The sequence below is a fragment of the Podarcis raffonei genome, chromosome 13, assembly GCF_027172205.1.
Source record: "Podarcis raffonei isolate rPodRaf1 chromosome 13, rPodRaf1.pri, whole genome shotgun sequence".
Lineage (NCBI taxonomy): Eukaryota > Metazoa > Chordata > Lepidosauria > Squamata > Lacertidae > Podarcis > Podarcis raffonei.
In genome coordinates, this window is record NC_070614.1 from 45,479,592 (window position 1) to 45,492,578 (window position 12,987).

General features: G+C 47.4%; 1 protein-coding gene and 1 non-coding gene across 5 annotated transcripts in view; both read right to left on the minus strand.

The window, feature by feature from the left end:
* Positions 1–5,287: 5,287 nt before the first annotated feature.
* CHD8 (chromodomain helicase DNA binding protein 8) overlaps positions 5,288–12,987 on the minus strand; it is a 65,891-nt gene continuing 58,191 nt past the window's right edge. For all 4 annotated transcript variants that reach the window (XM_053360595.1, XM_053360592.1, XM_053360594.1 and 1 more), the window contains 5 exons: positions 11,601–11,852; positions 9,763–9,870; positions 9,481–9,660; positions 7,934–8,056; positions 5,288–6,657 (listed from right to left, as the gene is read on the minus strand). In XM_053360595.1, the coding sequence (XP_053216570.1) occupies positions 6,160–6,657; positions 7,934–8,056; positions 9,481–9,660; positions 9,763–9,870; positions 11,601–11,852 (1,161 nt within the window). In that variant the 3' untranslated portion in view covers positions 5,288–6,159. The remainder of the gene's footprint in view (positions 6,658–7,933; positions 8,057–9,480; positions 9,661–9,762; positions 9,871–11,600; positions 11,853–12,987) is intronic.
* Positions 11,412–11,515, minus strand: LOC128401087 (small nucleolar RNA U6-53/MBII-28). Its single transcript, XR_008327435.1, has one exon. It is a non-coding gene; the product is annotated as a small nucleolar RNA U6-53/MBII-28 (small nucleolar RNA).

The window sequence follows — 12,987 nt, forward strand, 5'->3', positions numbered from 1 at the left end:
CAGAAGGTCAGCGGTTCAAATCCCCGCGACGGGGTGAGCTCCCGTTGCTCAGTCCCTGCTCCTGCCAACCTAGCAGTTCGAAAGCACGTCAAAGTGCAAGTAAATAAATAGGTACCGCTCCAGCGGGAAGGTGTGTGCTGCTCTGGTTCGCCAGAAGCGGCTTAGTCATGCTGGCCACATGACCCGGAAGCTGTACGCCGGCTCCCTCGGCCAATAAAGCAAGATGAGCGCCGCAACCCCAGAGTCGGTCACGACTGGACCTAATGGTCAGGCGTACCTTTACCATGCCCTCCAGCATTTCTCTGATGGAAATGGGGATGTACTAAGGAAAAGTGGGACACTCCAGGATTGAATCAGAAACTGGGGTGGCTTCTGTAAATCCAGGACTGTCCCTGGAAAACAGGGATACTTGGAGGGTTTGTGTTTCCAGGTGGCAAAGCAGAACAAGGGGAGAGAGATTTGCACCTCTGGGACACTAGAAAGCCTTTTGCAAGGGGAGCAGTATTTTAAAAACTGCCTGCACGGCTGTCTCCAAAAAGCATTACCGATCATAACCATTTGGTTACAGTGCCAAGGGAAAGAAGAGGGAGGTAAAACAGTGCAAATGCCAGTTGCTTGAAACAGCGGGAGGAGAACAGTGCTGTGGTGCTCAGGTCCTGTTTATGGTCCTGCCAAAGGTATCTAGTTGCCCACTGTCAGAACAGGATGCTGGAATAGATGGGCTTTTGGCTTGGGCCAGCAGGCTTTTCTTGAGAACACAGGCCACTCCTACTGGATCAGGCCATTGGGCCATCTATTCCCGCAGGAGTCAAGCACAAGAGCACTCTCCTTCCCTTCTGCGCTTCCCAGCAATTGGTATTCAGAAGCATTGGTGGCTGTGAATGATGGCAGAGCGTAGCCTTCTCCTCCGTGAATTCGTCTAGCCGCCTTCCAACATTTAGTGTCATCGAATGTCAAGTTCTAGTACAGTGGTACCTCGGGTTACATACGCTTCAGGTTACAGACTCCACTAACCCAGAAATAGTGCCTCGGGTTAAGAACTTTGCTTCAGGAAGAGAACAGAAATCGTGCGGCAGTAGCACAGCAGCAATGGGAGGCCCCATTAGCTAAAGTGGTACCTCAGGTTAAGAACAGTTTCAGGTTAAGAACAGACCTCCAGAACGAATTAAGTACTTAACACGAGGTACCACTGTATTATGAGGGAGAAAAAGGTCTCTATCCACTTCCAACATGGCATGCACAAATTTTATAAACTTCTACGACCTCTTAATCATTTGGATACGAGATTGTCTTAAAATATTGATGTTTTGTTTTGATCTACAAATGTAAAGGAAGAAGCAAACATCTGAGTAAAGTAGGGCAGAAGAGGTGGATTGGGTGGTGGAGAGAGACTCATTGCTCACTTTACATCAGGTGTAGGGAACGTCTGACCTTCCAGCTGTTGCTTAATTACAGCTCCCATCATTTGGCCAGGCTACTGATGGGAAGTGTGGTTCAGCTACAGCAAGAAGGCCAACCATTTCTCCAAGCCTGCTTTACAGGAACTGCTAGATATCCTGCAAAACCATCTCTGCCAAAACCAATGGTATCCAACTGAAATCTGGGCCAAAGTTTCTACCACTGGAAGACCTTAGCCTATAACTTCTCTTCGAGAAAATTCTGTCAACGGTGTCCAAAAAGCTGCCAGCACTGGCCCAGGAAAAGCTCAAGCTGTTGGCTGCAGTTGACAGAGCTGACGGTCAAGACACCCACAGGAGAGTTCTTCAAAACAAAATTTGCCCTCAAAATAAGAGTAAGTATGATAAAAACAGACGTAAAATGAAGTCTATGCACAAGAGCATATGGCTGGTTGACGAAAAGCTTGCCACGTTCCATCTCTGTAAGAATGTGTAGTGAAAGCAAAAAGGAGGCTATGCTCTGGTTTTGGCAGATGATTAGGTCCCTAGCCTAGATAAAAATTGGCTACAAGCACACCCAAGGCAATAATAATGCTCCTGATGTAAAAACTGGGGTTTGGCTTTTGCTGCCAAATTCCTCATGGGACTCTTGAGTCCCTTAAGTCCATGATCGGTCGGAGAAGAATGGATGGAGGCAGGATCCAGTAGAAAACAAGGCAGATATTTTTCTGTTTCCTCAGAGTTCCCTCCCCTCCTTCCAAGGAGGGAGAGAACATGAACAAAAGTGTGCAGGAACCTTTAAAGATTTTTGACATTGTCCAACCCCCTTAGTCAAAGAACACCCCAAAATCATCCATCTATCACAGGAAGCTGGTCTACAGCAGAAATCCTGTCTGCTAGGATACCTAAAAATGGTCCCTGATTGCATTACCTGGCCATTCTTTAGCTCCTGAATCCAGGTCACAGGCTCACCCTATTCATACACAAATATGCCGTTAAAACAGGATTTGTAAGTGAAAAGACAATGGGAAGGCTTTCCCCATTTGCCTCCCTTACTGCAGAGGAATATTTGGGGTCATTGGGAGAGTCAAAACGGCTTCAGGATTGCTCTCCTATTTCAGACACATGATTTATATATTTAGATGTGTGTGCATTTATTAATATTTATTCTATATTTGAGACCTTAGAATTCTTATAACACTCCTTTGTCCGTTAAAAGCCAGTGCTTAGTGTGTGTACAAAGTGCCATAATTTTTATTTTTAGTCCATGGCACCTGTTGTGTTCTGGCACCCACAGCTCTTTTATCAAGCGATGAACGCTGGCACCTCATTTTTAACCAAACGAAAACACCAATGTATTTGCTGCTTGAACTTTGAAAAGCAGAGACATCACCTTGCCAACAAAGGTCCATATAGTTAAAGCCATGGTTTTCCCGGTAGTGATGTATGGAAGTGAGAGCTGGACCATAAAGAAGGCTGATCGCCGAAGAATTGATGCTTTTGAATTATGGTGCTGGAGGAGACTCTTGAGAGCCCCATGGACTGCAAGAAGATCAAACCTATCCATTCTGAAGGAAATCAGCCCTGAGTGCTCACTGGAAGGACAGATTGTGAAGCTGAGGCTCCAATACTTTGACCACCTCATGAGAAGAGAAGACTCCCTGGAAAAGACCCTGATGTTGGGAAAGATGGAGGGCACAAGGAGAAGGGGACGACAGAGGACGAGATGGTTGGACAGTGTCCTCGAAGCTACAAACATGAGTCTGACCAAACTGCGGGAGGCAGTGGAAGGCAGGAGTGCCTAGCGTGCTCTGGTTCATGGGGTCACGAAGAGTCGGACACGACTAAACAACAACAGGGTCTAGCTCATTCCGTTAGAAGCGTTATGCTAGCTAGCTCTTAAAGGCAGATCAGGGCTTGGGGTGGGGCAGGGTGGGAAAATAAAAGTGTTAAGCTCAAAGCTAGCTGCCCTAGTAAGGCAGTTCTCCACCACTGCCTATAGCGACTGTCAGTTTCTCTCCACAATTTCAGATGGGGGTCTTTTCCCCAGCCCTACATGGAGATGCCAGGGACTGAACCAGTCATGAGCAACAACTATAAGCCATATTTGGACTCTGCATGCGAGATCCTGGGCTCAAATAGCTGATCACACGTTTTGGCTCAGGGTCCCTTCTTTCAAGGTGCTTTATGCCTGAACTGGTGCAGGTAGCCAGCAAAAGGAGGGATGGATAAATATTCTGTCTTGAATCCAAGCCATTGTTCCAAACAAACCATCGTATTTGACAGCTAAAGTTTCAAAGAGGATCAGATAAATCTATGGAAGACTCACACTTTTAGCCACAATAGCTGTGTTTCACCACAGCTGTCAAGAGGCAGCTCTGCCAGCTGCAGAGAATCACAAGAGCCGAGAATGCCGTTCTGCTCCTATAGGCAACTGCTTGGCCACTGTGAGAACAGGATGCTTTGGCCTGATGCCACAGGGCTCTCAAGTTCACACCTTACAGTAACTTGCAAAAAAGAGGCAGCATGGGAAAATTGCTTGGCTGAGAAATCATCCTTGCAGCTTGTTTGTTTTCTAAAGGGAGAAGCAGCCTGGATAGCTCAGCTGCTTAGAGTATGCTGCTGCTAGCACCACGGCTGCAGGTTCGATCGCCGTATGGGACAGCTGCATGTTCCTGAATTGCAGGGGGTTGAACTAGATGACCCTCAGCCCCCCCCCCCACCTTTACAATTCCAATTCTCAGTGGGAGAGCTACAATCCATCTATTGGAACACAGGAAGTCATACTGAGTCAGACCACTGGTCCATCAAACTCGATATTGTTGACACTGGCTGGCACTGGGTCTTCAAGGTTCCCAGCAGACATCTCTCCCAACCCCACTTGGAGATGGAGGCAATTGAACCTGGGACATTCTACACACAAAGCAGATGCTCCTCTGCTGAGCTGTGGCCCTTCTGATGGAGGGTAGGCATTTCAGGATCAGAGCAAAAACAGGGCACTGTGAAGTATGCTCCTAGGCACATGTGCTGAAGGACACAGTGGACATTATTGCCTGGAAAGCATGCCAACAAATTGGTAGGGAGAGTTTGAGGGTATGAAATAATAATTAAAAAAAGGTTGTTACAACACAGGAGGCTAACTTACACCAAATCAGACTGCTGGACAGTCTAGCTCTGTATTGTATACTGCCTGGCAGCACTTTCCCTGGGTTTGATCTTCCTTCTCCAAGCCTTTGACTGAAATTGGGACCTTTAGTGTACAAAGCATGAGTTCTGCTACTAAAACAGGTATGAGTTGTCCCAAACAGATATACAGTGGTACCTCGGGTTACAGACGCTTCAGGTTACAGACTCCACTAACCCAGAAATAGTACCTCGGGTTAAGAACTTTGCTTCAGTATGAGAACAGAAATTGTGTGGCAGCAGCAGGAGGGCCCATTAGCTAAAGTGATACCTCAGGTTAAGAACAGTTTCAGGTTAAGAACAGACCTCCAGAACGAATTAGGTTCTTAACCCGAGGTACCACTGTACTATCTCTTAGGAAGTGGGGGCGCTGTCTAGATCCTAAGTCTTACTTCAGTGGTGTCCAAACTTTTTTCAAAGAGGGCCAGGTTTGATGAAATGAAGGGCCGTGAGGGCTGACCAAAGGGCCAACCAAAGTTGTTGACCTTTTCTTTTTTAAGGATTGAAGTTGTAGAGATTTTTTGGTGGGATTTTACCCCAGGAAATAAACTGCTACAGGGGTCGGATTAAACTGACTGGCGGGCCGGATTAGGCCCCCGAAACGGACTTTGGACATGCCTGCTTTACTTGGACTTCGCATGACTCTTTATTTGCAAGGACGAAGAGAGAGAGAAACACACACCAGACAACACAGATGCACGTCCCAATTCTCAGGAAGATTTTTATGCAATTGATACAACAGCATGGAGGAGTAGGATGGGGGGGTGGAATTGGTTTTTTTCTCTCCCGTGTGTGTGTGTGCATTTTGTTCCTTTTATTAAAAAATGAAAGAAAAAAAGGAGAAATCCAGCTACAGGAAGCTCTACCTTCTCTTCCCCCCACAGCCCCTTGCCACCCCACCCCCCAAAAACCCACCCTCCGTGACTTGACTCCCCCACAAGTTCAACCCCACAGCCTCGGCCATATTACACAAGACATATTACATATTTATAAATATAAACCCCACCCACATGGAGACAGGGGGACGGAGGAAAGGGGGAGGCCCCACCCTCTTTTCGCATTTATGTTACAGCACATGAACCTGGGGTGGGGGGGAGAGGGAGGGGGGAGGGAAGGAAGGGCAGGAGAGAAATGGAACAGGCTGTGGGGGGAGAGCCAAAAGGGGAGTGGGGCAGGGGGAGAAGAGGAGCTGCTAACTATACCCAGATCGTCTCGACTAGACAGGGCTCCCGCTGTGGTCTTGCTGCCCAGGCAGACCAAGACTGCAGCTCACAAGAACAGTTTCACAATGGATACCAAATGCCGGCAGGGCTCGCCAACCAAACCAACAGCCATATTTTGTTAAAAAAAAGAAAAACAGTAAGCCACGCAAGGAGAGCGGTTGCCTAACCGGACCTTCCCGGGCTGGAAGGAACCTCTTTGTTTTTTGCCCTTCCCGCAAGCCACGTGTGTGTCGGAACGAGGGAGAACCCAACTGGCCTGTCCCTGGGCCTGTCAAATTCAACAATGAGGAGACGGCTAAGTCCCAGCCAACTGGACCCTGTTTTGCGTCCTGCCCATTTGCGGGCGCGAAAAATGCTCAGTCGTCGCCCTCCTCGTCGCCCTCCTCGCTGGAGTCGGAGTTGGCCGGCATCATGGGGTCGTCGTCGAGCAAGGAGAAGTCCCGCTCCGAGCTGGCGTAGCCCTGAGACAAGTCGTCCATCTCGTCTTCCTCGTCGTCCTCGTCCACGGCCTGTGGGTGGCCCAGGTGCAAGGCACCCGTGGCGTAGCCAGGGTGGCCCAGGCCGGGGTGGAGCAGGGCTGCGGCAGCGGAGGACGAGGCGGCGGAGGCGGAGGCGGCAGCGGCGGCAGTCGAAAAGGGCATGTACTGTAAGGGAGAGCCGTGGGCCGTGCTGGCCTGGAAGTGGGCGTGGTGCAAGGAGAGGGGCCCCGCGGCGCCCAGCTGGACCCGCCCGGCACCCATCAGAGCCATCATATTAGAAAACTCCATGGGGGTCTGGCGGCCCCGCTTCTGGGCACTCTCGGCCCCAACTGATCCGGGAAGGAGGCGGTTCATGGTGGGATCGGGCAGGAAGCTCTAGGGAGAAAGAAAATACAACATTGCGTTGCAGGGGGTGGAACTAGGGGGCCCTTTGCATCCCTTCCAACTCCACAGTTCCATGATTCTAACACTTGGATGAAGCAAAATCTAGTAGCTATTCCCTTCCCTTTCATCTTTATTGCCTGCCTCAAACTGTCTTCATGCGTGCCATTTGTAGGGCATGTCTCTATACAGATCACCAGGGAGAATGCAAAACTTCCTCATACTGGTATTTATTTTTATTTTTTTTAAAAATCATAAAGCAAAACTGTGAAGGGCATGAGTTTTTTCAGCTGCCATTTTTAACAGCAAATAAAATCAAGACTCAAAACTGAGAGTATAGAGAAGCTCAATTTTAAGTGACCAGTGTTTCAAGAGATCAATCGTTATCTGTTTGGACTATATGTTGGCCTCACATTATTACCGAACGGCTATAGAAAGAAACCAGAAGCCTTTTTTGCTAGCTATAATAGGACAGGAAATTCCAGATAATGCAATAAAGAAACCAGTGGTTGTTTAAATTAACAGAGTATGCTGAACTTGCCATTATGATGGCCAAAGAAATACAGAAAGACAGTGATAAGTGAGTGGGAACAACTAGAAAGGTATTTAAAACGGAGTGGTATAAATATAAATCTACAAGCAGGGATTGATTTATGAGCACCAGCAAACAAAACAGAGTTAAGAATAGAGGGGGAAAGAGGGGGAATTCCAAGGAGTTGTAGCAAACCGAAGAGGGTAAGATAGGATGCCAAGATAGGTTGGGAAGTCCATGAATAGTCAGAGAGGAGAGGATGAATGTATGAAAACAAATCTAATCAAATGTGATCAAAAACTGCATGCATGCATAAATAATATAGAAAGAAGTTTAATGCACCCGTACACATTTGTTTTTGACTCTTGCAAGTGCAGCATGACAGTGTCTTGCATGAGGGTCAGGTTCTGGGGGTAGCACATATACACAAAACTGCGTATATAAGCAACCTTACCTTCCTGAGTTCTGTGCTGAGTGGGCATTGCCCACCAAGTATCCCAGAGTATCTCTGGTAAGCGAGGTGGAGAGCTTAAAAGCTACTTCCACGCCTGCGCAAAAAGTGCTTTTAAGCTCGCCGCCTTCTGTGCATTTGTGTGATTCCAACCGCGTAAGCATGCCCAAGTTGCAATTGCACTGCATATGCTGAAAGCTTCGCGAATCAGCAAGTTGTTTTGCTTGGCTCGAGAAGCTGACTGGGCCACTGCAAAGAGCGAGAGGGAACACCTGTAGTTTAATCACCTTCTTGCCGTTAGCGGAGATGCTGGCTGCCTGCATCCGCTCCAGACCCATCAGGCAGGCTGGCTCTATCGGAACAGGCTTGGGAAAGCGAGGCCACCTGTGCTTCCGCCGCTCCTCCATGTACTGGCGAGAGGAAAAAAGAGATAAGAGTTAGTTACTGTCCCGCGGAGCAAGGGTGGGTCGTGTGTCTCTGAACCCTAGAGATCCAGAAAAGGTTTGTTTCAGTTGTTTTGTACAAAATCAGGCTCTCCTCTACAGACCGCTATCAGAAAGAGGGCATTGTAATCTGTACCAGGATCCCCTATGCTGACGGGAAGCAGAGGCAGAAAGAGCACAAATTACTTGGATCAACAGGGAAATCTCAAGGAGTTAAAATCAATGAGCATCGGGACAGTCTTAACATCTCAACCTACCTAAAAAAGGTCACAGTGAGGATAAAATGGGAGCAAAGGAGAGAACAGCCACTTGTGCTACCCTGAGATTATTAGAAGATATAAATGATAATACAGTCGTACCTTGGAAGCCAAGTGCCTTGCGAGTCGAACGTTTTGGCTCCCGAACGCCACAAACCCAGAAGTGAATGCTCCGGTTTGCGAATGTTCTTTGGAAGCCGAACATCTGACGCGGCTTCTGATTGCGTGCAGGAAGCTCCTGCAGCCAATGGGAAGTCACGCCTTGGTTATCCAACGTTTTGGAAGTCAAACGGACTTCCAGAATGGATTCTGTTTAGCTTCCAAGGTACAACTGTAATAAGTGAGTAAATATCCCAGTCAAGGAAACCAGAAATGGACATGCCGAATGTTGTCTTGGAGGCCTGGCACCCGAAGTTGGAATGAAAAGGTGTTTGAGAGGCTTAACATCCAAGGAGGCCTACCTAGGGCCATAGTTCAGCTGCAGAGCAAAAGGTGCCAGGTTCAATCCTCAGTATCCCCAGGTAGGCTGGGAGAAACTCCTGTCTGAAACCGTGGAGAGCTGTTGCCAGTCAGTGTGGACAAAGCTGAATGAGATGGAGCAAGGGTCTGGACTTGGTAAAAGGCGGAAGCTTGCTATGTTCCTGGAGTTCTTAGTACTATCATTTGGGCACCAGATAGACAATTTCCCTGGCTTTTAAGAACTGTTAATGAAAGCATTCTTTCACTGATGAAAATCCTCTTTGATTTTACCATGTATTCAAAATACCTGCTGCTGTTGAATCTGCATGCATTGTTGTTTTTATCAATGGTCCTTTTTGTTTCTTACTACTGCCATGCCACTCTTGGGGACAGAAAACTATGTTGAGCGTGGAACAAATGGGAACATAGGAAGCTGCCTTTGACCAGGGACCACTGGGATCCTCCAGTTCAGTACAATCCATACTAATTGGCAGCGGCTGCCCAGGAATTCAAGACAGGGGAGATCTCTACCTGGAAATGATGGGGACTGAACCTGTGACTTCTGTATGCAAGGCAGATGCCCTACCACTCAGCTCCCTTGTTCACTGGGGCAGGGAACGTGAAGGTCTGAAAAACCCGGAAGCAGGAGAGGAGGAGGAGTCTGCAAACACTCACCGCCAAGAAGCGAGGGTCGACAGCGTACTCTGGGTGGGCCTGCAGCCACACCTCAAGGTCAGCTCGCCGGGGGGCTGCGTCACCCACCAAAAGTGTCCCGTCAGTCTTATTCACCACTGGGATACGGGCCTCGAGGTCGATATCGGGGCCTCTCAGCGCCTCCAGACACTGCAGCTCCAGCTGAGACCCGAGAGAGATGGTAAGATGGGAAAGGAAAAGGAAGGGTGCCCCACCAAAACATTTCCCTCCACTCCCCGTGCTCTGGAAGCTCCCATCTCTTACCTCCACCATCTTTTTGCTGCTCTTCTTTTGAGTGAGAGCGGGGCGGTCGCGCATAGTGCCGTTGGGGACCAGCTTGTGCTTCTGGAAGGTCAGCTTGATTCCCTCTTCCTAGGGACATCATGAGAGGTTAGGCCAAGGATGGGGAAATGCCGAATGGAGGATGAAACTGATGGACTATGCAGAATTAGATAAACTAACAAGAAGGATTCGCAACCTGCGGGACCAGAGATTCTCAGAAGACGGGAGTAAATTTACGGACTATTTGAAAAGTAATTGTGATGAACAGATCACGCTAGTAGGTTTGCAAGAAGTTTTGTAAGGTGAATTATTTGAAATATTGCAAAAAAGACAATGAGGATTATTAGTTAAGGATAATTAAAGGTAATATGAAAGTAAGAAATGCATAATAAGTGATAAAGTACGGGAAATCATCAGAGGCGTTGACAGAAGTCCAAAAATATTGTATAAGATGAGAAGTTATGTTGTATGAACACAGGAATTAATATGTTAAAAAATTAATAAAAATGTATATATAAAAAAAGGGTGGGGAAATGCTTTTGACCCAAGGACGGCACTTACGATGGGGGCAGGTATGGGACTAAATCTGCTTTAAGGAAAAGGGAGGCAGGCAAAGACAACCTCACAGCTTACTCTGCAGTAAGACTGTCTCCTCCATCCCTCTCTCCTGGCCACCTGTGGGAAGGATTCTGATGCTTCTTATACTTTGCAACTGTAATCTTATGAATGCATTTCAACATAGCCTGTAAGCAACCTTGCAAGAATTGGGATCCCTGTATGAGACAGCTGTATATTCCTGCATTGCAGGAGGCTGGATTAGATGAGCCCCAGGGTCTCTTCCAACTTTTTAATTCTTTGATTACAGGAAGTACTTCCACCCACCACCCAAAATTCCCATCTATACTGAGCCTCAACAGAAAGCAAGGCTATTTCTCCGTCGCTTCCTCCACTGATGCTTCCCTAAAATTGAGTACCTTTGAGCATTAGATCAGAGGGAATTGACACAGCTCCCCAAAAATATTAAGTATGAAGAAAACTGGCCACTTCAGTTTCGTATATTGTGAAATCAACCAAGGAAACCTCTCCTGCGTTTGACATTTCCGGACTGCAAAGGAGGGCTTGGCTACATCTTCAGCCTTGGCAAACCCCCTGGGAAGAGACTGATAATGGCTCCTTTTTCAAGTGGGAAAGCAAGGCCAAAATAGTATGAGGCCCAAGGCAGAGACCAGGGCAAAAGCAAGGCCTGCTTCCCTAAAGGAGCTTCCCCAACCTGGTGCCCTCCCAGATGCTGATGAACAGCATCTCCCACCAGGTCATGGAGAATGATAGTTATTGTAGACCAGTGTTTCCCAAACGTGCATCTCCAGCTGTTGTTGGACTACAACTCCCATCATCCCTAGCTAGCAAGACAAGTGGTCAAGGATGATGAGAATTGTAGTCTGAAAACAGCTGGAGACCAGTTTGGGAAACACTGCCTTAGACTAACATCTGGAGAGCACTAAGTTGGCAAAGCATCTGTTTACTGTATTTTATTTTTTTAAAAAATCTGATTTCAATATTTCACTTCTCTTTCATTCCACTGATCCTTAACCAACAGGGTTGTTTTTTTAAAAAAAGGCCGTACAACGGAGGTGCCTCAGTGCAAAAAAGTGAAATTGCTTCATCCATCTCCGGACCAAAGCCTCGGCTCTGATCAGGGGAGATTCGGTATTAGCATGGCAAGTCATCACAGGCAAATCTCCCTGGCGTATGTCACCAGCCTGAACATCAGGCGGATGGACATTGGCTGCTCTGCCACCCTCAGCCCAGCTGTCACTCACATCTTTGATCTGCACGGTAAACTCCTTCTCTTGCCCACTGTGCCGGAGGCGGGTGAAGGAGGCGGCCCCTTCTTCTTGCGATGCCAGGGGGCAGATGTGGGGGATGGGAGAGCTGGTGTACTCCCCGTGCAGGCGGGGGAGGCCTTCTCCCTGCATGAGGCAGGATCCCACCTGGCCCTGCTGCGCTGTCGGCCATTTCCCAGAGAGCACGGCTTGACATACCAAGTCGATGCGATTGATGAGCACTCGGTCCTGGCAGAAGGAAAGGAACAAGAGGTTGTCAGGACTGACCACAGGCAGAGCACATCCTCCAGGTTCACTTTGGCACTCTTCCATCTGGAAACTGGGTCATCCCAAACCCCCTCCCTTCCCCTTTTAGGGACAGAAGCCCATTTAAATAATTATCTGGTGGATAAGGGTTCATCAATAAAGACCTGGTTATGTTTAGAATGATACCGCATAGGGAAATGTTCCTTGATACCAAGATGAGGGATTCTATGGAATGTTGATAGACAGAATTGATAAGAATAATGATCTGTTGTGACCTTGACGGAAGTGTACAATAGACAAGCCTTCTTGTGTTTTCACTCATTTTCCTCTCCCCCCCTTTCTTTTTCTGTCCCCCCCCCTTCTTTCATTTTTCTTTTTTCTTTTCCCTAATGGCTTATGTTCTATGCCATGTACTTTGATATTTTTTGTAGTTTTTTTAGCTTTTTCCATTATTATTCTTAAAGATTTTTCTTTTGTAATTTTGGTTGTTTATATTTATCTGTATTTGTTTAAAGCAAAATAAAAGTATTTTTTTTTTAGTAAAAAAACCCCATTTCTTATTACTGAGCTGTATTTTCTTATCGTGCCTCGTTGCTGATCTTCGCAAGCCGCTCTGGAATCAGTCTGTGGATAATTTTTTCTTACAGGAACTATGCAAACATCGGTTTCATTCACAACCTTAGAGCAGCTTCCGGAGAACGGCAGATTATTAGGCACTGGCAGACTTGGGAGGGCTATGTACGAACCATGCTGAAGGAAACCCAAATCTGCTTGGCAGGGGATAGAATTTGTGAAACTGGGGTGCCACCACTCAGGAGGCCCTCTCTCTCGTAACCAGTTGCTGCATCTCAGACTCAGGCTCACGAAACAAAGGTTTTAAAAAGAGATGTCTGCTGACTAGGGGGTCCCCAATAGAATGCCAAACAAACACGGGCTTTAAGTGAAAACTAGGCCTTTGTTGCTACAAGCGGACGCAGGGACAGTTTCCTGCAAAATGAGAAGACAACTGCAACGGCGTACAAATAAGCAGCACTCTTGTACAAGTCTGGTCACAAGAATGCATTCTACAGCAGTTACAACCCACTTCAACAAATCTAAGACAATCGGCAATCTTTTC